A 22,139-nucleotide genomic window follows, 5' to 3' on the forward strand; every position below is an offset into this window, starting at 1 on the left:
TATAGGATTGTTGTAAAGATTAAATGAAGCAATTTCTGTAAAATATAATAGCTGGTACAAAGTAGGAAATAAGTAAATTACTAGTTCTCTTTCTCTTTTTGCCCCACCATACAGACATGATATGTTGTATCATGGCCCAAGCAAATAGAATTAGTTGTCTAACAACAGTAGAATGGATTAATAAATTGTGGTACATTCATAAAATAAAATCTCTTAACTCTTACAGAAAAGTTTGCTGGCCCCTGCTACAAAGAGTCTTGTATACATAAAGCTGATTGAAAGGGATTAGTGGTTGCCTGGGGATTGGGATGCGGGGAGAATGGGAATAATTACTAATGGGTATGGGTTTTCTTTTGGGAATGATTAAAAATATTCTAGAGTTGTAAAGGTTGGGCAACTTTATAAATATACTAAAAACTACTGAATTATGTACATTAAAGTGGTGAATTTCATGGTATGTGAATATTACAATAAAAACACTGACTGGAAGGAAGCAGACACCAGACATACTATATGAGTTCCTTTGTATGTTGTTCAGGCAAAAGTAACCTGAAATGTGTGAATCAACTAGTGGTTGCCTTTGCAGGAGAGTAAGTAGCTGGGGGGAGGGTTTGGGGTGCTCACAATGTTAAAGTTCTTGGTGTGGTTGATATTTACATGAGTGAGTTTATTTTATAAAAAGCATCAATTCTCTGTTTTTTATATAGTTTTCTGTATGTAATCAAGCAAAAGTTTCTTTTTAAAAAATAAGCTCCCATGGTAGATAAAGCCAAAGACTGTGTTACTTTACACTTCGTATCGCTTATCCCAAATAAACAACTGACAACTGTTTTGTCTATAACTGAACCCAGCTGTAGCATGCACACGTGCTTTCTCGTGCACACACCTTCTCTTTCTCTTCTTTAACAGCCTAGACATTCAAGAAAGCACATTGTAAAAAAAAAAAAAAAAAGAAAGAAAGAAAAAAAGAAAAGGAAAGAAAGCACATTGTAGCCTGTATTCCCAGTGGCTTAGGAGGCTGAGGCAGGAGGATCTCAAGTTCAAGGCCAGCCTCAGCAGTTAGCAAGGCCCTAAGCAATTTAGTGAGATTCTGTCTCAAAATAAAAAATAAAGGACTGGGGATGTAGCTCAGTGGTAAAGTACCCCAGGTTCAATCTCCAGTACCAAAAAACAAAACAAAAAACCCTATGTGTTATAATTAAAAATTATAATAAAAAATAATCATAATGCCATCCTCAACCCCCTCCAATCTAAATCACTAGTTGTCAACTTATGTTCTAAGATTTTGGGGTAATATTTCATTAACATTCACAGGAGACCAACCCCTGCTTGTCTACTTTAATCACAACATCTCTCCTTTTACCTACTTTATATATTTGGGTTCTTTAACATTATTGCCTAGAAACTATTTGAAGACCAGTGAACTTGATGATCCAAGAGACATGTTGGAAGTTTTCCCTTCCAGACTGAGTTAATTTAAGAATAGGGCGTGATTTTAAACATTAAACTGAAGTTCTTTTGTTGCCCCTCGCCATCAGCATTTAACTCTTTATTTAACTCAATTAAGATATATTCCCATCTTCATATTTTCAAGCTTCTTTGAAACTCCTCATCTCCTTCAAGTTTGCCTTTTCTCCTTTCATCACCAGGTGTATGTGACTGCTGAGAGCCGCTTTAGCACTTTGGCAGAGCTTGTTCACCATCATTCCACAGTGGCTGATGGGCTAGTGACAACATTACACTACCCAGCACCCAAGTGTAATAAGCCAACAGTTTACGGGGTGTCCCCCATCCATGACAAATGGGAAATGGAACGAACAGATATTACCATGAAGCACAAACTTGGGGGCGGTCAGTATGGAGAGGTTTACGTTGGTGTCTGGAAGAAATATAGCCTTACAGTTGCTGTGAAAACATTGAAGGTGGGTAGCTGAGAATTACAGTTTTCAGGCATCTTTTTGTGTATGTGCTAAATCATTGGGAAATACCAGTGTGCTCTTCTTTAACTGTATAACACTTTCCACCCCCTGGTGCCAAACACATCAGCAAATTGTGATGATTAACCCTAGTGCCATTGCTGACAACGCAGGGCAGATGATTCACTGCAGTGAAACCCATGTGTGGGAAAGGTTTGTCTCTAGAATGTTGATGTAGATCTTGGTGGGAGTTGAAAAGCAAATTATAAGTTAAAAAAACAAAACAAGCTGTTTTGCTTCCTGTCAACGACCTCTGCTGGACAGAATTCATGCCTTGTCTATGAATCATGGTTCTTTCTTATTCTGTCCTTTATCTCCCTGCCTCTTGCTCCTCCCATCTCCATGCAATTATATAGCTTTTTCTTGTTCTTAAATTCACAGAAATCTTTTTTTCCTGATACTTCTCTCTCTCCTTTAAGCATTCCAGGATCAGATTACAGGGTTGTCACTCATGCAATTTACTAATCTTGTCTCAGAATCTCTGGTAAATCAGTCATAGGGGCTACTTTCCAGCAATGAGTAGTCATCAGTTCTGTTAAGCATATTTTGAGTATAAGACAGAATTTGTGAGGCCTTACAAATATGCATCGCTCTTTAAGAAGTGTGTGATTTAATTAGGAAGATAAACAGGTAAATAGTAACTGCTCTTGTCTCTTTATTCAAACGCCAAGGTATCTAAAGAAGTAAAAAATTTCCAATCTAAGTCTCTTGTGTTTCAGTTGATTGGAGGATATGCTGTTGCATTTTGCTTATCCTCCTAATTTTTACTCCAGTTTCTAATATTGGATAAATCCAAGAAATTCTGTAGAACATATTAAGTTGTAATAAAAATTTTTTTGGTTATAATAAAATATCTTAAAAGTGATATGCTAAAATATTCAAGAGACACTTTCTTTTACTTTTAAAACTGAAGTTGTAGGATTGTGAGTTGATTCAAATTATTAAAATAGGGGTTTAGCTCTTTCCTTTTTTTCTTTCTTACCTTCCCTCTTTTCCAGGAAGATACCATGGAGGTTGAAGAATTCCTAAAAGAAGCTGCAGTGATGAAGGAAATCAAGCATCCTAATCTGGTGCAACTCTTAGGTGAGTAAGCCCAAACCATAGATTCTCATAAAGATGCTTGCCCCCAACCCCTTATCATCTTCTTTATTCTTTGAAATCCTCATGATAAAACTTCAAATGAGAATCCATTTCAGTAAATGGTTACCATGTACTGAGGATGTAGCTCAGAGGAAGAGTACTTGCCTACCGTGCATGAGGCCCTAGGTACAACCTCTAGCACCAAAAAACGAAACAAAACAAGCAAACAAACAAACAAACAAAAACAGGGCAGGGCAGGGGGGCTGGGGATGTAGCTTAGAGGTAGAGTGATTGCATTGTACCTGTGAGGCCCTGCATCACATACCCAGCCTTGCCAAAAATAAGACAAAAAAACAAACAGTGGCCTGGGTTTATTTCCATATAGGTACTTCCAAGCTTAAGATGATTGCCCTTGATTCAGAATTCAGAAGCATTCAAAATGATACCAAGTCAAAAACTTACCACAGTATTTTCACAAAATAAGTAAACTTTCACAATAAAAAAGAAGCAGATTAGAAAATTGTTACCACACTCATCACTTTACCCAAGCAGGAAATGCTGTACCGTAATAGATTGACTTTATTCATTCATGTCACAAAGAAACTTTTGACTAAACCCTTATTTTCTCTTTATAAAGTTGGGCCAGCATCTTTGGATGTTCAAATAGAATGAAACTCTCTCAAAGGAAATTATTTCTTTTGGCTCTTTATGAGAAATCTGCTATGTGAAAATTCTTGACCATGGAAATAATTAAAATCTTTTTACAAATCATTATTACTTTGGGCTGGGGAGATAGCTCAGCTGGTAGAGTGCTTGCCTCGCAAGCACAAGGCCCTGAGTTCGATCCCCAGTACCGCAAAAAAAAAAAAAAAAAAAAAAAAAAAAATCATTATTACTTTAAGATAAGCATTGTTAGCATGTCATTGAGTAGGGGAATCATGGGCATGTACAGAACTCTAGAAATTTTTGTCGTCTTAGCCCTTGTGGAATTAACCCAAGTACCCCTTTTACTTAAAACTCATTTTAAGGCAAACGAGTTTCCAGAGAATAATATAATGGAAGCAAGGACTTCCTTATCAACCAACTTCTTAGTTTTTGCTATGTTAATTTCACAGAATGTGGTAAAAATGAGCCAAACTAGACTAAGAATTTTTGAAACATTCTTGCCCAGAGCAACTTGGATTATTGGAATATATACTAATAAAACAACCTCTGTCTTTGTCTATCAGGTGTGTGTACTTTGGAACCACCATTTTATATTGTGACTGAATACATGCCATATGGAAATCTGCTTGATTATCTCAGAGAATGCAACCGAGAAGAGGTGACTGCAGTTGTACTACTTTACATGGCCACTCAGATCTCTTCTGCAATGGAGTATTTAGAGAAGAAGAATTTCATCCATAGGTGTGTGAAACCTCATTATTGCCATCTTGCTTGACATGAAGATGAAGGGAAGAAAACCTTCCCCAAAATTTTCAGATGATTAAAGAAAGTAATTTTCTCTATCACAGGGCCTGCTAAATATAATTTCTAACTTGTAAACTTATTGTACTTTGATTAAAAGTACTCATGAGAGATCTTTGTTATTCTCAAAATGTAGCAATTCCTATTTTCCCAGCACTGTATCCAAGGTCCTTTTGCTCCATCTAGCGGCTGAATTTTAAAAAATAACTTCTGCCTCACGGAAGTGTTTTAAAGCCTGGTAGGCAACTCTTATTTACCCGGAAACCTATCCTAATACTTATAAACCCATTTTGTAAAACCTGCTTTATCCTGGCATCACATAACTGCCTCTTGATGACTATTCTGTATGTGGTACTAGTGTAGTGGCTTCAACCGGGTTAGTGATTATCATAAAATTTTACTGACATAAAATTGTCAGTACAAAGAACTAAGACTAGAACATTCATGACCATTTTTCTCACCATACGAATACAATCACATTAGAATTCTCTTTCCCACAGAGATCTTGCAGCACGAAATTGCCTAGTGGGAGAAAACCATGTGGTAAAAGTGGCAGACTTTGGCTTAAGTAGGCTGATGACTGGGGATACCTATACTGCTCATGCTGGAGCCAAATTTCCTATTAAATGGACAGCGCCAGAGAGTCTTGCCTACAATACTTTCTCAATTAAATCAGATGTCTGGGGTAAGGTTGGAAGAGATTTTCCTGCATGTCATTTTATTTTCTTTATAAATGCCTTTCATTCTTTTGAGTTTCTCTTTTATGCGATGTTCACAATAAACCTATCAAAAAAGGGCACTGCACCTGGGCCTGGTATCTCATGTCTGTACTCCCCACTAGGAGGAGGCAGAGGCATAAAGATCATTTGAGACCAGGAGTTCAAGAATAGCCTGGGTAACATACCAAGACCCCAGAGGTCTAGACCTTCAAAGAGGTCACAGTCTAGAACTCATTGCATTGGAGTGCTAAAGACCCCTTCTTTGTAAAGCTCCCTGCTTTTCACATAGGTTTTATTGTTCGTTTCCAGAGCATGTGACACAGAACACTGTTTTCAAAGAAGGCATGACAAGGTAACATATAGTATTTGTCCTTCTAACATATCTTGTTTCTAGTACCCTGAGAACAGAAGGACTTGGTAGATTCTAGCTGGCAGACTGAGCAAGTCTGGAAATGTGATTGTACGCAGAAATAGTCATAGTATTCTAAGTCACTTCTTTCTAGAAAGCTCAAAGTCAAAGATAACCAAATTGCAACATAATTAAGCAAATACTTTTTTTTTAACTGAATTTTATCTGATTTTAAGTGAATCTATTTTTCATTACTTTTCTAATATTAGCCAACTTTAAAAATCATGAAATTCTTTAAATAGATCAAAGACTATTCTAAGAATAGTTTGTGTCACAGACTTTTTATGTGGTTTTAGTTTATTATGCCTCATTATAGAAAAGGGAAAACCTAAATAAAAATTGTGAATTTTAGAGAAAACTATCTTGAGAGATTTTTTTTTTTTTTTGCAGCATTCCTGTGGCAGATACCTTAGACAAATAAATAATGCTATAAAAATTGGCAAAAGGATATATTACTGTTACTGTATGATTGTGAATCAATTTTTTTTTTGGTACCGGGAATTTACCACTTTTTTTGGTACTAGCAGTTTACCACTGAACTACATCCCCGGTCCCTTTTTAATTTTTGTTTTGAGACAGTGTCTCCCTAAGTTGCTGCAACTGGCCTCAAACTTAGAGTCATCCTGCCTCAGCCTCCTAGGTCACTGGGATTACAGGTGTGCATCACCGCGCCCAGCTGTGAACCATGATTTTAAAGAGAAGTTACCTAATGATAGAAAATAAATAATAAGTAGAGAAAACACTAAGTTTTGTGTTCCCCCCCCCCCCCCCTTTTTCCTGCACAGCGTTTGGAGTGCTGTTGTGGGAAATCGCTACATATGGAATGTCACCATATCCAGGTATTGACCTGTCTCAGGTCTATGATCTGCTGGAGAAAGGATATCGAATGGAACAACCTGAGGGATGCCCTCCTAAAGTTTATGAACTTATGAGGGCATGTGAGTATTTGTGCATATTTTAATTTTGAAATGCCAACAAATTGAGATGGTTAACAAAATTGGAAACATTCCTCTCTCAGTATTGTTAGATTGAATCTAGCTTCATGACATTTAAGAAGTTTACTGTTTATCAGTTAGCTGGAAGAGTATAGGCTCTACCAGTGAGTCTTATGGGAATCCTAAGAATAGTTGTCCGCATCTAAATATTGACCCAATTTCTCAAAAATGTATATATTTAATAAGATCATAAGAATTGGGTTTGTAGGGGAGTGTTGGAGTAGTAGATTAAATTACAGTTGTGTTCAAATACAAGTCTATATTATTTTCTCATTGAGCCCTGGCAAACATGAACTTTAAACTTCTCCTTTCTTATACCCTCCCTGTTAAATTTCTGAATATATATGTACTTGGTTCTTCACAAAGTCAGACTCAGTTTAAGGACAAGTTTTACATACTTGATTTTTCTGCTGGAAGAAAATGTGCGATTTTCTAAACAATTTTTATACCCCTTCTCATTCTTACAGTAGAGAGAATGGGAACTATTTAGCAAACAGAATGACCAGCCTTACTAAGCAGATTCTTATACATCTGGATCTAGAACTGAGAGGTGGCTACATCCCTACCATAGCAAATATGTTGTAACTAATTAAACCCACATCATGATGCATGACCTCATTATCTGGTATGCCATTGGATATGTAATTCTGGCAAAGAACTTTTAATATTCTCTTCTGTCATACAGGCTGGAAATGGAGCCCTGCTGACAGGCCCTCTTTTGCTGAAACACATCAAGCTTTTGAAACCATGTTCCATGACTCTAGCATTTCTGAAGGTAAGAATCTGGTGGATTTAGTGTTGATGGCTAGTTCTGGGCTTGGAGAGGTAGGTGGTAATTACATTCCAAAAGTGTTTAGCTCCTGCTGGGCACAGTGGCACTTGCTTGCCTATAATCCTAATGACTTGGGAGAATGAGACTGGAGGATCCAAGTTCAAGGCCAGCCTCAGCAATTTAGTGAGAACCTGTCTCAAAGTAAAAAAATAAGAAGGGTCAGCAGTAAAGCACCCCTGGATTTTTTGGAACTGGTCCCAGTATCAAAAAAAAAAAAAAAAAAAAAGTGATCCACACTTAACAGTTGACAATTATATCAAGATACTTAGTTAGGGCTGGGGTTGTAGCTTAATGGTGGAGCACTTGCCTAGCATGTATGTATGAGGCACTGGGTTTGATCCAGCACCACATAAAAATAAATAAATTAAGGTATTGTGTCCCATGTACAACTAAAAATATTTTTTTTTAAAAAGAGATACTTAGTTAACTTTTAACTATTTTGTGTAACTGCTATTTTGTTCACTTTCAATTGCCTTGTTTCTCCATCTCATTTATTTAATATTGAAATTACATTTTAATTAGAAATTAGTCCCTTCATAAAAAAAAATAAATTTGAGAGCTCTTTATGTATCAACATTTATGATAAAGGGAAGAAGAAAAAGTAAGTATGAAATATCCAAACTCTTTGAACCACACTTAACCAAGACAGAACTAAGTCATAAAAGCAATATTCAATCATTTCATCTTCTGGAAATATATCGTAAGAAAATAAGAGTATTAACGGGATTTAGCTACAAGGATATTGTATCAGAGCATAATTTACAATATTGAAAAATTTAAGAACAACTTAAACATCTAGTATACTGTTAATTATAACCATGTAATTGAATAAATTATATTCTTAAATCTGTTGATATGGAAAGGGGTTTAAAAGAAATAAATTAAGCTATCAACAGAGATAAAGTACTCTTTATTTTAAAAACAAGGGAGTGGTGACGTATACCTGTAATCCCAGCCACTCAGGAAGCTGAGGCATGAGATTTTCAAGTTTGAGGCCAGCCTGGGCAACTTAGTGGAGCCTCAAGCAATTTAATGAGGCCTTGTCTCAAAATAAAAAATAAAAAGCGCTGGCGATGTGGCTTAGTGGTTAAGTGCCCTGGGTTCAACCCTGGTACCAAAACAAACAAACAAACAAACATACAGGCAATTTTTTACTTTTGTATATAATGCCTCTAAAATTATGTTCAAAATCAAACAATAAACAGTTTTTATAAGGAGAGCAGGCCTATTCATAGCTAAAAATATAGAATTCTTAGTTTCTCTTGCCTATTAGACACTGTAGTATCATGCTGGAATTGGTATGTATTTTCAGATTTTACTTTCCTTCACAATAGAATGGTCAAGTACTAAAGTTCAAGTTCTGTATTAGAAGAAGAAATCAGGCAAGTTGATTTTTGCTTCCCTTAGTAATTTATCACATCAGGTAAGAGAAGTATTCCACCAACGTTAATGAAAATATTTTCATCCTTGCCCTTTGGTATTTGGTTTAGGAGGCACAGCTGGTCTTTGGGGCCTAAATGCACTTGACAGTCACAGCACTCGTCCTTCCTCTATGTGTTTATTTCCTATGCAGTCAATACTAGAAGTCAAAGAGCAGGGATCACTTCTTTGGTACTTTTGTGTCAGCTTCAAACTTCTCTTAAATCCTTAGTTTAATATTTCTGATTCTCTTGAAAATGTATCCCTTTAGATGTGCTTACCAATTTTCAGAGCTAATTTTACCTCAGAATTTTTTTTTTAAATTTTGACATTTTTCAACTCACATTTTATTGATCATTTAGTCTGGGGCAGGTGTTATACTAGTCTGGAGATACAGAGCTAAATTAGGGACATAAATTTATTAAGATGTGAGTGAAAGAAACACAACTCACACTCCTTAAGCGATAAAAGGAAGATCTTGTGGCTCGTAAGCAAGCCGTGGCAAAGCAGAGATGGTGCTAATCTTAGGGTTCTTGACTACAGACTCCCTAGCTTAATGACTTCTTCCATCCCCTTTCCCTGCACGCCCACTGCTCCCAGTTTCTCTTTACTTGTACTTGTGCTCTGATCTCACTCTTAGAATCCTCCAAGTTGCATGGGACATAGTTGTCCGTGTCCTTGAGGTCCTGTCTTCAGAGCTCATGATCAGAAAAGTTTGTCTGACTGCAGCTGCAGGATATAGCCATGTACCCTATTGTGAGAAATTCTAAAATAATTACCAAAAAAGTTGTAAAATAATTACAAGCATTCACAATTCATTTACTTCATTTTTGTTTAGGAATGAATAGCAAAGTGTGTGTTTACCTCTGAAAAAGCCACAGAATCCATGGCCAAGTTTTAAATTAGCCAGGGCTTACTAATGGAGTGAACATTTTTTCAAGAGGCTAATTTGCTTCATTTGCATGAAATACAATGTATCTACTCATCCTTTTTAGTGCAAGGTATAACCTAAAATCCAAAATTTCTGCAGACTTTTGTTCACTTTTCTCAACCTCTGAACAGGCACTTAGTTAGTGAAAATTTCCAAATGACCAATAATCATATAAAACTATCCCTTATCACCAGAAAAGGACAAATTAGGCCACCACGAGATACTACAACATGCTTGCCAGAATGGCTGATATTAAAATAACACCACAAAACCTGGTAACATTCCATTTTGGCAAGAATGCAGAGTAGCTAGAACATTTATATCCTGCTAGTGGGAGCGTAAATTTGGGGACAGTTTATCAGAACCCAGTAAACCTGAATGTACATGTACTCTGTGACCTGACAATACTTCTAGGTTTATGTCAGGCAGACATGCATAGAATTATGAACCAAAAGACATGTAGCAGATGTTCCTAGCAGCATATTTTTTATTAGCTAGAAACTGGAAACAACCTAAATATCCATTAAGATGAGACCAAACGGGGCTGGGGTTTGGCTCAGTGGTAGAGCTTTTGCCTAGCACAGTGCCAGTGAGGTACTGGGTTCAATCCTTAGCACCACATAAAAACAAATGAATAAAATAAAGACCTATCAACACCTAAAAAAATATTGACATATTCACACACCAGAATATTAGACAACAATGAGAAAGAACCCCTCCCATGTGCAACAGCATGTAAATCCACAGGCATAATGTTGAGTAAAAGAACCAAGACAGGAGTATACACTCTGAATCAGTTTGGTTAGTTATGGTGTCTTGCGATGTTGCCCAGGCTGGTCTTGAATTCCTGAGCTTAATCCATCCTCCAGCCTCAGCTTCCCAAGTAGCTGGAACTATAAGCCTACACCACTGCACCAGGTGCATTTATATACTTTAGCAGTCTACTCTTCATTTCTTCCCCAGTTGTATGTTTTTCTTTTTCTTTTTTTGGTACCAGGGATTGAACCCAAAGGCGCTTAATCACTGAGCCACGTCCCTAGCCCTTTTTAAAAAAAAAAAAAAAAACTTTTTTTTTTTTTTTTTTTAGTTGTCAGTGAACGTTTATTTTATTTATTTGTTTATAAATGGTTCTGAGAATCAAACGAAGTGCCTCACACGTGCTCAGCAAGTGCTCTACCACTGAGCCACAATTCCAGCCCTTTTTATATTTTATTTTGAGACAGGGTCTTACTAATTTGCTTAGGGCCTCGCAAAGTTGCCGAGTCTGGCTTTGAACTCACGATCCTCCTGCCTCAGCTTCCCATCAGTTGTATGTTTTTCTGAAAAGAAAAACTCCTTTTCTCTGTCATACAATTGTTCTTTTTATCAGGCCTCTTGTCTTCTTCACAGAGGTAGCCGAGGAACTTGGGAGAGCTGCTTCCTCTTCATCTGTTGTTCCATATCTGCCCCGATTACCTATACTTCCTTCCAAGACTCGGACACTGAAAAAACAGGTGGAGAACAAGGAGAATATTGAAGGAGCACAAGATGCCACAGAAAATCCTGCTTCCAGTTCAGCACCAGGTGAGGGTCCCTAGGCCTTGTTTAAAGAAGCATGGAGTGTGATGCTTTTGTGCCCTTTCATGCCCATCTTCTCCAAAGACAGTATGGCTGTTTTACCTCTAGTCCTCACTCTGCATTGCTCCTGCTAGTAGTTTTGATCTGTCTGTCCAACATACAGCTCTGCCACAGGCTCCATTTCCTAAGCCCCGGCTCCTACATAGTTCACATCCTTACAGTCCTGGTGGAACCGTCTTCCTTAAGCCTGATAGGTGATGCCAGGGACCTTTGTTTTTAGAGCCAGGATGAATAGTGAGGTAAGAACCATCAGGTCATTTCCACCATTTACACCCACATCACATTTGGAACATCACTTGCCGTGAAATGATAATGTACGATTTCCTCTAAGTACCCCAACACCTGACATTTTACTGATGCTGGCAGAATTTTATAATTCAGCCTTAGTTCCTCTAATGTGTTCTCTTCTCGTCTTTAACATTATATCAATTGTCCATTTCTCATCAGGGTTCATTAGAAGTGTACAGGCCTCCAGCGGGTCCCCAGCACTGCCACGAAAGCAGAGAGACAAGTCACCCAGCAGCCTCTTGGAAGATGCCAAAGAGACGTGCTTCACCAGGGACAGAAAGGGAGGCTTCTTCAGTTCCTTCATGAAAAAGAGAAGTGCTCCCACACCCCCCAAACGCAGCAGCTCCTTCCGAGAAATGGAGAACCAGCCCCACAAGAAATACGAACTCACTGGTAACTTCTCACCTGTTGCTTCTCTACAGCATGCTGACGGGTTCTCTTTCACTCCTGCCCAGCAAGAGACGAACCTGGTGCCACCCAAGTGCTATGGGGGGAGCTTTGCACAGAGGAACCTCTGTAATGACGACGGTGGTGGGGGTGGGGGCAGTGGCGCTGCTGGGGGCGGGTGGTCTGGCATCACAGGCTTCTTTACACCTCGCTTAATCAAAAAGACACTGGGCTTACGAGCAGGTAAACCTACAGCCAGTGATGACACTTCCAAGCCTTTTCCAAGGTCCAACTCTACGTCTTCCATGTCCTCAGGGCTTCCAGAGCAGGATAGGATGGCAATGACCCTTCCCAGGAACTGCCAGAGGTCTAAACTCCAGCTGGAAAGGACAGTGTCCACCTCTTCTCAGCCAGAAGAGAATGTGGACAGGGCCAATGACACGCTTCCAAAAAAATCAGAGGAAGGTGCTGCTGCAGCCAGGGAGAGACCAAAAGCCAAACTGTTGCCCAGAGGAGCCACAGCTCTTCCTCTGAGAGCCCCTTCTGGGGATGCGGCCATTACAGAGAAGGACTCTCCAGGGGTGGGGGTGGCTGGAGTGGCAGCTGCGCCCAAGGGCAAAGAGAGGAATGGTGGGGCACGACTTGGGACAGCTGGAGTCCCAGAGGATGGAGAGCAGCCAGGCTGGTCTTCCCCAGCCAAGGCGGCAGCTGTCCTTCCAACCACTCACAACCACAAAGTGCCAGTCCTCATCTCGCCCACGCTGAAACACACTCCAGCTGACGTGCAGCTCATTGGCACAGACTCTCAGGGGAATAAATTCAAGCTCTTATCCGAGCATCAGGTCACATCCTCTGGAGACAAGGACCGACCCCGACGGGTAAAACCAAAGTGTGCCCCACCCCCACCACCAGTGATGAGACTACTGCAGCATCCGTCCCTGTGCTCAGACCCTGCAGAGGAGCCGACTGCCCTGCCTGCAGGACAGGCCACGTCAGAAACACAGGAAGGAGGGAAAAAGGCAGCTCCGGGGGCAGTGCCCATCAGCGGGAAAGCCGGGAGGCCAGTGATGCCTCCACCCCAAGTGCCTCTGCCCACATCTTCCATCTCGCCAGCCAAGATGGCCAATGGCACAGCAGGTACTAAGGTGGCTCTGAGAAAAACCAAACAAGCAGCTGAGAAAATCTCAGCAGACAAAATCAGCAAAGAGGCCCTGCTGGAATGTGCCGACCTACTGTCCAGTGCAATCACGGAACCTGTGCCCAACAGCCAGCTGGTGGACACTGGACACCAGCTGCTCGACTTCTGCTCAGGCTACGTGGACTGCATCCCTCAGACTCGCAACAAATTTGCCTTCCGAGAGGCTGTGAGCAAACTGGAACTCAGCCTGCAGGAGTTGCAGGTGTCCTCAGCCGCTGCTGGAGCTGCTGGTGTGCCCGGGGCAAACCCTGTCCTTAATAACTTATTGTCGTGTGTACAGGAAATCAGCGATGTGGTGCAGAGGTAGCCACTGTTAGCCCAGTGGGAGTTTGCATACACATTTCTGGAGGGAGAGGGAAAGGGACATGTTTTCCTGTGTCTTTTTTTGTTTTCAAAAAATGAAAGACTGATACTTGAGTGTGTTTATGTGAAGTACCTCAGATCCCTGAGCTCTCACGTTTACAGGTTCATCTCAGAAATAAAAAACGCAAACCACGTAAATACAGGAGAGGTAAATTAGGTGAGGGCAAGGCAGTGATGCACAAGGTTGAAAACTGTACAGGAAGTCAGGGAATGTGCCGCCCATCCCTGCCTGGAACCATGCAAGGTGTGGACTGGGCCACTGGTAGGTACGAAGGGTGGCTCTGCTCCAATTCACCTAACAAACTGGATGGGACAAGAAAGGAAAGCTGGAAGGTACCAGGAGAAGGTTTGTTCTAGGCTGTTGGAAGCAGCTGCTAGCTTTGCTTCCACAGGTCCTTGCTGCTGTAGTAAGAACTGCAGATCAGATCGCTCGAGTACAAAACTGGGAAATGTGGCCCTGTCTGTCCACTCCTGTCTTTGTTTGCCTTTGTTTGCAGGAAGTAGAGAATGCTGGGAAGTTTAGTCTGGGAAGTTAAAACCTCCTCCTGAAATTTTCCTTGATTATCAGAAACATCCCCCAGTCTCATATATTATTTCTTAATGGACCGGGACCGACCTTCTTGTTGGTGAACTGTAGGTGTAGGGGACCTCCTTGGTGGTTTTCCCCTGTCCCTTGCAGGGCAGGCTATCTTCCTTTACTTCTGGCAGCATTCAGGGCATTAACTAACATTGATTTGAAAGTAGTGGTCACTGCAGGTTCTCACAAGGGAAACCTTGTCTAACATAGTGCCCCCACATTTTGACAGACTGGCCACAGACTGCAAATTTCTTCACCAGCCACCAGCTGAAATACCAAGGAGATGGTCCTTTCTTGAAGCTGTACAGCCAGGCCTGTGACTGAGAGGGAGAAGCTGGCTCCGTTGTAATGTCTGTCTGTCTGTGTGTGTGTGTGTCTCTTTCCCTCCCCCGCCCCCTCTCTCTCTCTCGACTTGAATGACCCCATTATTCTCACATGCTTCTCTCCTCACACATGTCTGCCCCCACCCCATCATTGTGCTTGTTTGTGTAGTTCATGTTGGGAATATTCTTTATTTATTTTGTCGGTTCATCTCTATTTTAAGAGTACATAATTGAAGGAGCAGGTCCTTTTCAGGGAGTACCAGTTAGAACCTGGAAACCTAATGACTTATCCTTAAATATATTTTGTCCTTGAAAAATAGGCTTTTCCCTTCTCTGCTCAGTTATAATTATGAACACTAACTAGGATGGCATAGAACTGAATCTAATGGGTTAAATAGTATTAATATTCTTGATATCAGGTCTACTTCCAGTTACTGCTTCATTTTTTAAAAAGCTTTATGAACACCCCACATGTACACTCCCCAAAGAGAACACAGTACAAAATATTTCTATTTTCTTCTCCCAGAGTAATATTAGCATAGGAAGATAAGAATTCTTCCTGGCTCTGTCATCGATCCACTGTCAAGCCTCAGCCCCATCTCTTAATCTTTTAAATGACGGTAATATTGCATGTTCTCAAGGGTGTTTTACAAATAAGTGTATAGCTAACCCTTCGATAGGCTCTCTGGAAAGCTCTTTAGTGCACTGTTATGTTGAATTGTTTTTCATTTTTTTCTTTGCAGAGTAGCAGATGCTAATGAAATTTAGAACTGCTGAGCTTATGTTAATTAGGCTAGAATGTTAAGGGGGAAACTTGATCGAAGTTTGGCATCATTCATCAAGGAAGAAAGTTTTCATTAGGAAGAAAAGAAGCTGATTCTATCACTGCTGCTCCAAAGGAGGCTCAGGTTAAGAAAAGGATTGGAAGGGAGGGGATGGTGCCAGGCATCCTGGCAGGAGTTGAGTGGTCCCTGTCAGTATGTTACCAGTAACTGTTACAAAAGCAACTAGGGGTCCTCTTAGTAGTTGGAAGAGAACTTGGATTGAAAGCCACCTTTTCTCCTTACTGCTCCCCCTTATCAAATACCATAAACTTGAACTTATTTTAGTAGTTAACCTCTTAAAAGTGGGAAACAGAAAGCTGAAATTTAGAATATTGTTATGCTGCTTATTAAGTTTATCCCTGCCATTATGGAATGCAAGTTAAGGGATTATAATTGTTTTCAGGGGATTTTTTTTTTTTTTTTTTTTCGGAACTCTTAAGAGTTCCGAAAATAAGCCTTGGAGAAACACTACTGAGGTATTTCAGCTCCCTGGTTTTCTCACTGAAAAATGACATTAGGGTGGTATGTGGGGGCTGCATCTTACTCAGGGCAGCACCTAGTTCTGTCTTGCTTACAGTGGGTGCTCAGTAAATTCATGAATTGAACTGATTTTTCTCAACACTGTCACAAGTAGCATTAACTATTGTAGCACACCCCGTCCACATGATGCTTGAATTGTGTGACTTCAGGGGATGAGGGCTCAGGGTTCAGGTTAAAGAGGCACTGTCAACTTGCTATAAAAGTACAATTTAAGTTTTTTCTTTTTCTCCTTGTAAAAGACCAGTTTAAAAAAGAAAAAGAAAAAAAAATCAAAACTTTATGAATTAAAAGATTTGAATCCAAAGCAGAGACAACTGCTTCTAGATACTAAAAGTGTAATTTATCTAGTCTAAAAGCAGATAGTAAGAGAAAAGACCCTTGTACATTGTGTTGACAAGTTTCTAAAGTGGCCCTCTATATATGCATACCTTTGGGTCACCACAGCATGTTTCCTTTTATATACAGGTATATGATTTGAGTTTAAATTTTCTACCTTAAAATGCAGTGTTTTTCGTTGAATACATCAATTGTGTTTTACATAGAATTTTCTCTTAAAAGACTTTTTGTAAAGTTAACATGTACAGATTTTCTTATAGACTCCTTTCATGATTTTCAGAGATTCAGCCTTAAAAAGTTTGACCCTGCTGGGTGCTGCAGTGCACACCTGTAATCCAGCTACTTGAGAGGCCGAGACATGAGGGTTATAAGTTTAAGGCCAGCCTCAGCAACTTAGTGAGGCCCTGAGCATCTTGCACCCTGTCTCAAAATCAAAAATGAAAAGGGCTGGGGATGTAGCTCAGTGGTAAAGTATCCCTGGATTAAATCCCCAGGGCCAAAAGAAAAAAGGCCTTTCCTAAAAGATGTGTTTTATACATGTTCTTACAGTGAATTGAACGTGATACCAAGCTGTGGGCTCTGTTATGCGAGAATGTTTTTCTAGATGACTTTGTACATAGAGGTCATTAAAGTCGACATCCTTTTCCAGGTGCATTTTAATGTTTAAATTAGAAATTTTCTTACAGTTCAATTGAAAGTTGGCTAGTAAAGCAGCTCTTAGTTCATAAAACATGCTGCCTATGCTAAGACACAGCCCATATTTATTTAACTAAAGTTACAGAGCTTTTGAGTTTAAAAGATACAGTATAGATAATGGTTTAGAGTTTGTACTCTAAAACCAGTTGAGAAGACAAGTCGTTTAACTTTGCTGATCCTTAGTTTCCTCCTTGTAAAACAGGGATAATAATAGTAACTACCTCAGGGTTGTTGTAAGGATTAAAATGAGGTAATGTTTATAAGATAGCTCAAATGCCTAGCACACAATGGCACTCCATAACTGTTAACTGCTATTATTATCAATACCTAATCCAGGAATGTACAACAGAATCCCTTAGGGATTTTTTTAAAAAGAAAAACTGATGAATTAGCCCCATTCCAGATCAGAATTCCCCATGGGGTGAAATCTCAGCCAGTGTGTTTTCAAAGAACCTCGCCAGGTATCTGAGATCCCAGCACTGTCTGAAAACTGTCGATATCCTTTTCTTCATAGATGAGGAAATTAGAGGGGAGGATGGTTAGGTTACTTGAGCATTATCTCAACAGGCAGTGACAGGACCAAGGCTAAATTCAGGTCTTCTGACTTACGGTTGTGGACTTTTTGCCATCCCTGCTGCCTTGTGAGACAGTGCAAAAAAAGTGACTTGGATAGACAATCAGTGTGCGTGGTGCTGCACACTTCCCAAAGCACAGACTCCTAGCACACTCTGACCTTGAGGGGCTGGAATGTTGAGAAATGGCAACACTAGCAGAACAGGCGTCAGTAGAACTCCATATTGACAAGATTATTTGGGGTCATTCTTTTGGACTGACCTCACCAACAGCAGTCTGCACTTTGTAGTAAAGGAATATCAATTTAAAGGGTTTTTTAAAACTAGTCCTACATTCCTTTTTCTTAAACAACTTTATCATTCAGTATCATTTTAATGACTGAGATAATGTATATGAAAGCACTTTGAGAAAGTATCAAATGTAATATAACTATAAAGTTGTATTATGAATGTCTGTGTAGAAGAGAAAACATTTCACTAGTGCTGATTGACCTAAAGGCTTTACCTATGGGGGACCTGAAACTGCAGCTATATGAAGAATCACCTCTGTAATTTATCACATTTATAAATATGAAACTGCTTCATGAATATGTGCAGGTATAGTACATGTTTTGTTAAAGTTGTAGTTCAGAACTGAACAACTTCAGGTAAACTAGGGACCAACTCTTTGGTTTAATTCTGATCTTTAAAAAGTAATGAAGTGTACTTGGCTTCAGAATACAGAAGCTCTTCCAGGGACCTTGGCTCAAGAAGAATGAGACCTCTTACTCTTGAACATTTGTCCACGACCTGCCCTGCCATAGGTATCCTAGTGGCGGAACAGACTCGTTACCTGTTGGTGTTGACAGTATCTTTTTAACCTATGTCCTGTGTGGTTTTGTGGTGGAAGGATGGATGGGGCTGGATGGCCGTAGATCCAGGTGTATTGTGTTATTACTTTCCTACAATTTCTTACAAGTTGTAAGTGGCATTGACATTTATCATCTGTCTTGGTTTTTATCCCAAGAAAAGTAGGTGCACTTCATTTACCTGTTAGATTATCAAATACCACAGAGTAGATTGCAGTGGTGGCTCCTTTGGTTTACAGCTGTGCTTCATTCTGACCCCTCCGCCCCTTTCCATTTTTGCTTGCATTCACCTGTTCCACCTGGATCTGGGATCCATCTTTGTGTCTCAAACATCTTTTACAACCAGTCCTTTTTAAGTAGGTGGGTCCCTGGGTTTAAGTTTCCTTTCATGTATGATAGACTCCCCAGTCCTTATTTCTTAGCTTCTGTCAAGCCAGTAGCCCAGCTTTGAAAATGCCTGGTTCAGTTTGTGGGCCGGCGAGAGAACTAGAGAAAGGCAGCTCCAAGGGCACCTGTCCATTCCAGTGTCAGCCTGGGAAAGCTGTTGGCAGCGCCGCCCCCACCCAAGAGGCCGGGTCTGGTTGGTTCTAAAACTTTTGCTCTCAACAGTCAGGATATCTACATCTTTCGTATAGAGTTCCAGTTTTCCAGCTTCCAGACTTTGCAAAGCTAGTTTATTCAGGGTTGGTGCCTGTCAGTAGTGCCTGGAGAAATGGTTACTGTTACTGTCCTGTGACCACAACTTCACTGCCATCCCTACTCTCCAGGTTTCAGGGCTGTGGACTGGGCTGCCTGTGGCTGCAGAGGATTTCCCAGCTGACAGCTCTAGCTTGCCTTTTGTGCAGTTTCTTGTCTGAACAGATGGGCTTCTGCTCTGGGGCTGCTGCTTTCCATGCCACCCACCCAAGATGTGTGCTCTGTCCTGAGTGTATGCAAGATGGTGTTTCCTTCGTTTCTGACTCATGATCCTAAATCCATAGGCCAGGAAATTAGGAAGCTCTACCCTTGTAATTGGGGTAAAAGAAGATCCAGTGCTTCTCCCTGGGTAAGGAGGCCTCCAGCAGGTTATCTTGATTCTAAACTGACTTGGAGAGGCAGAGGTCATCCATGGAGATCTGTGCCTTCAAAGATGGGTTTATGATTCTTGCAGTAGAAGAGATTTGTCTGCTGGGTTATCATGATGATTGAACTAGGTCTGGTAGAAATGGCCTTCAGTGGGGCTCAAAGCCTCAGGCAGTGAGACTCATCACTGGAGGCCTTTTCCTCACATCCAGCACTGAATGGGCAGATCCTGCTGAGTGAGCTGAGGGAAGGGAGCGCTTCCTGGGCCCTGCCTTCCCTCCAGATGCATGCACTTCTTTCCTCCTGTGTACAGCTACAGATTTGAAATCGTTTACCTCTCCTAGAAAAAAAAGTCTTTTCACCCCCATTACTAAACACACTGAACACAGTAGCAAAGCCCTGTGAACTGGGACAGTTGACGGATGGCATGACGAGTGGACCTTCAAACCTGCAGACCAGACGGGAAACACTACTTCCTTTAAGTTGAAAGACTCAGCACAGTCTTGTCCTCAGACCAGACCACATTTAGGGCAGAATTGTGATTCTGAACTGTTTGTTTCGGGAGATTCTTTTTTAATCCTTGTAAGAGTAATTTCAGCATCGTGTCTGTCACTCCAAGCTGCTGGGCTGTGCACACACAGCTTGAGGTCTCTGAACATACTCCTTAACCCTTTAGGACATGGTAGAGGCAAGCTGTCAAATGCTAGCAAGCTCTATAAAAGGAAATGTAGGAGTTTCCCTACATTGGTTGGAACTGAGATTTGCTTCTGAGCCTCAGAATAAGAGGTTTAAATCATGTTTAGGTGTCATAAAATTTGGTTGGAGAAGGAGACTTGTGCTTGATCATTTTTTTCCACATATGGGTACCTAATTTTAAGCAATTATTATGCAGTAAAAATAGATAAGCCAAATAAAGTTATTCTTGATTAGAAATTAATCGGAGGATGCTGCAGTGCTTTAGGGTCATTGGTAGTAAGTTCCAGGTACTGCTCTGTCCTTTATAAGCACCACACCACTTGTCACTGTGAGTGGTGAGGATGCCAAGAGAGAGAGAGAGCTGCCCCAATAGATGGGGGCTACGTAAACCAGCTTGCTTCCTTTTTGACAGCCAGTCTTCACTGTGGCCGCTTGGACTCCATTATGAGAATTTTCTGAGATCTCGAGGCTGTCTGTCTTTCAGGGAGATTAATGTTCAGAAGTAGAACAGTGGGGTACTTCCCATTTTGTTCTCTAGGGCCTGCGCTTGAAAGCCCTCCCCTCTCAGATCTGCGCAGTAGGTACACGTTTGTATCTGTAAGTGCACGTCCCGTTCCGCCCACTCACTAAGAAGCAGGGTGTGCATGAAAGGGGAGTGAATCTCCCTGCTTTATGGTGCACAGAGGCCCTGGCCTGGATGGGGCCACAGACAGGCTAGCCGAGCTGCTGGGCAGACGCAGGCCCGTCCCTTACAGACCCCGTACTTGTCGTCCTTTGCATTCTGATTCTGTAATGACTATCAGCAGAGAAACCCAAGTTTTGTGCTTGCTTGGTAAAATAAGTTTGAACATTTCATAGTGGTTGACAGAACTTTGAAACATGCTAATTCGGATTTTAAAAGTGTTCAATGTTTATACCAAAGGTTATGGTCTGCAGGGGTGTGGTGCACAGAGGGGGAGGTCTGGAGCCTCCGCGCTGTGTGTTGCTACGGGGACACAGTGCACAGTGAGACAAGGTGGGATCTAACTGAAAACATGTCAATCATGGGTCACACTACCAGTGTTGTCAGGTATTTGTTTTTTATTGTTATTGTAATATATTTTCGGTTGTTTTGTTTTTCTAATTTAATTCTCTCACTCTGTTGTCTGACTGTGAACTGCTAACAGTGTTAAACTTGATGTAAATAAATGATGCCCTTGAAAGGGACTGCTCTGCCTGTCGTCTCACAAGATTTGCAAGTTGTTGTGTTTTGTTTTAAATAAAGGTTGCAATATTTTATTGACAAAGCTTGAACTCAGAGTGTTTCTCCCATGATTTTAATCAACAGGAAATCTAAGCAGAATTTCTCTTTACATAAAATAAATATCTTTAAGATAAAGAAGCTGCTTTAAGGTGAAGAAGCTGATTTTAGCAGGCATCCCTTGGGTGCGCTCTGAGGGGGTGAATCTCATCCTTTGGTACCTAAGGCCTGGGCCCACACTGGTGTATGCAAGGCAGGTGGTGTGGCTCTTCCATGTGAGAGGACTATAAAAGCAAACCTGATTCTCTCAGAGTCCATTCTGAGGACAATCTCAAGTACTAAAAATATTTTGAGCCGAAGTAACATTAATAGGATACATACAGATCCACATAAGGGATCCTTTTTTTTTTTTTTTTTTTTAAACTCAGGGGTGCTTTACTACTGAGCTACATTCCCAGCCATTTTTATTTATTTATTTATTTAATTTTGGGACAGGGTCTCATTAAATTACCCAGGCTGTCCTTGAACGTACAATCCTCCTGCCTCGGCCTCCTGAGTCACTGGGATTACAGATGTGCACCACTGCACTCGGCTCTTTTTATTGTTTTGTTGTTGTTTGTTTTGTTTTTTAGTTGTTTGGACATAGTATCTGTTTAATTTCATGTGGTGCTAAGAATCGAACCCAGTGCCTCACATGTGCGAGGCAAGCGCTCTCCCACCGAGCTCCAGCCCCAGCCCCTTTTT

General features: G+C 40.6%; 1 protein-coding gene across 8 annotated transcripts in view; it reads left to right on the forward strand.

The window, feature by feature from the left end:
* ABL2 (ABL proto-oncogene 2, non-receptor tyrosine kinase) overlaps positions 1–16,261 on the forward strand; it is a 99,689-nt gene extending 83,428 nt beyond the window's left edge. For 4 of the 8 annotated variants that reach the window (XM_079105917.1, XM_079105919.1, XM_079105920.1 and 1 more), the window contains 9 exons: positions 1,650–1,922; positions 2,975–3,059; positions 4,286–4,463; positions 5,024–5,208; positions 6,437–6,589; positions 7,332–7,421; positions 11,218–11,391; positions 11,893–12,126; positions 12,436–16,261. In XM_079105917.1, coding sequence (XP_078962043.1) covers positions 1,650–1,922; positions 2,975–3,059; positions 4,286–4,463; positions 5,024–5,208; positions 6,437–6,589; positions 7,332–7,421; positions 11,218–11,391; positions 11,893–12,126; positions 12,436–13,625 — 2,562 coding nt within the window. In that variant the 3' untranslated portion in view covers positions 13,626–16,261. Of the gene's footprint in view, positions 1–1,649; positions 1,923–2,974; positions 3,060–4,285; positions 4,464–5,023; positions 5,209–6,436; positions 6,590–7,331; positions 7,422–11,217; positions 11,392–11,892 lie in introns of all 8 variants that reach the window. The other 4 variants (XM_079105913.1, XM_079105915.1, XM_079105914.1 and 1 more) reach the window with 1 other exon arrangement.
* Positions 16,262–22,139: the final 5,878 nt, after the last annotated feature.

This window comes from Sciurus vulgaris (assembly GCF_902686455.1).
Source record: "Sciurus vulgaris genome assembly, chromosome: 12".
NCBI lineage: Eukaryota > Metazoa > Chordata > Mammalia > Rodentia > Sciuridae > Sciurus > Sciurus vulgaris.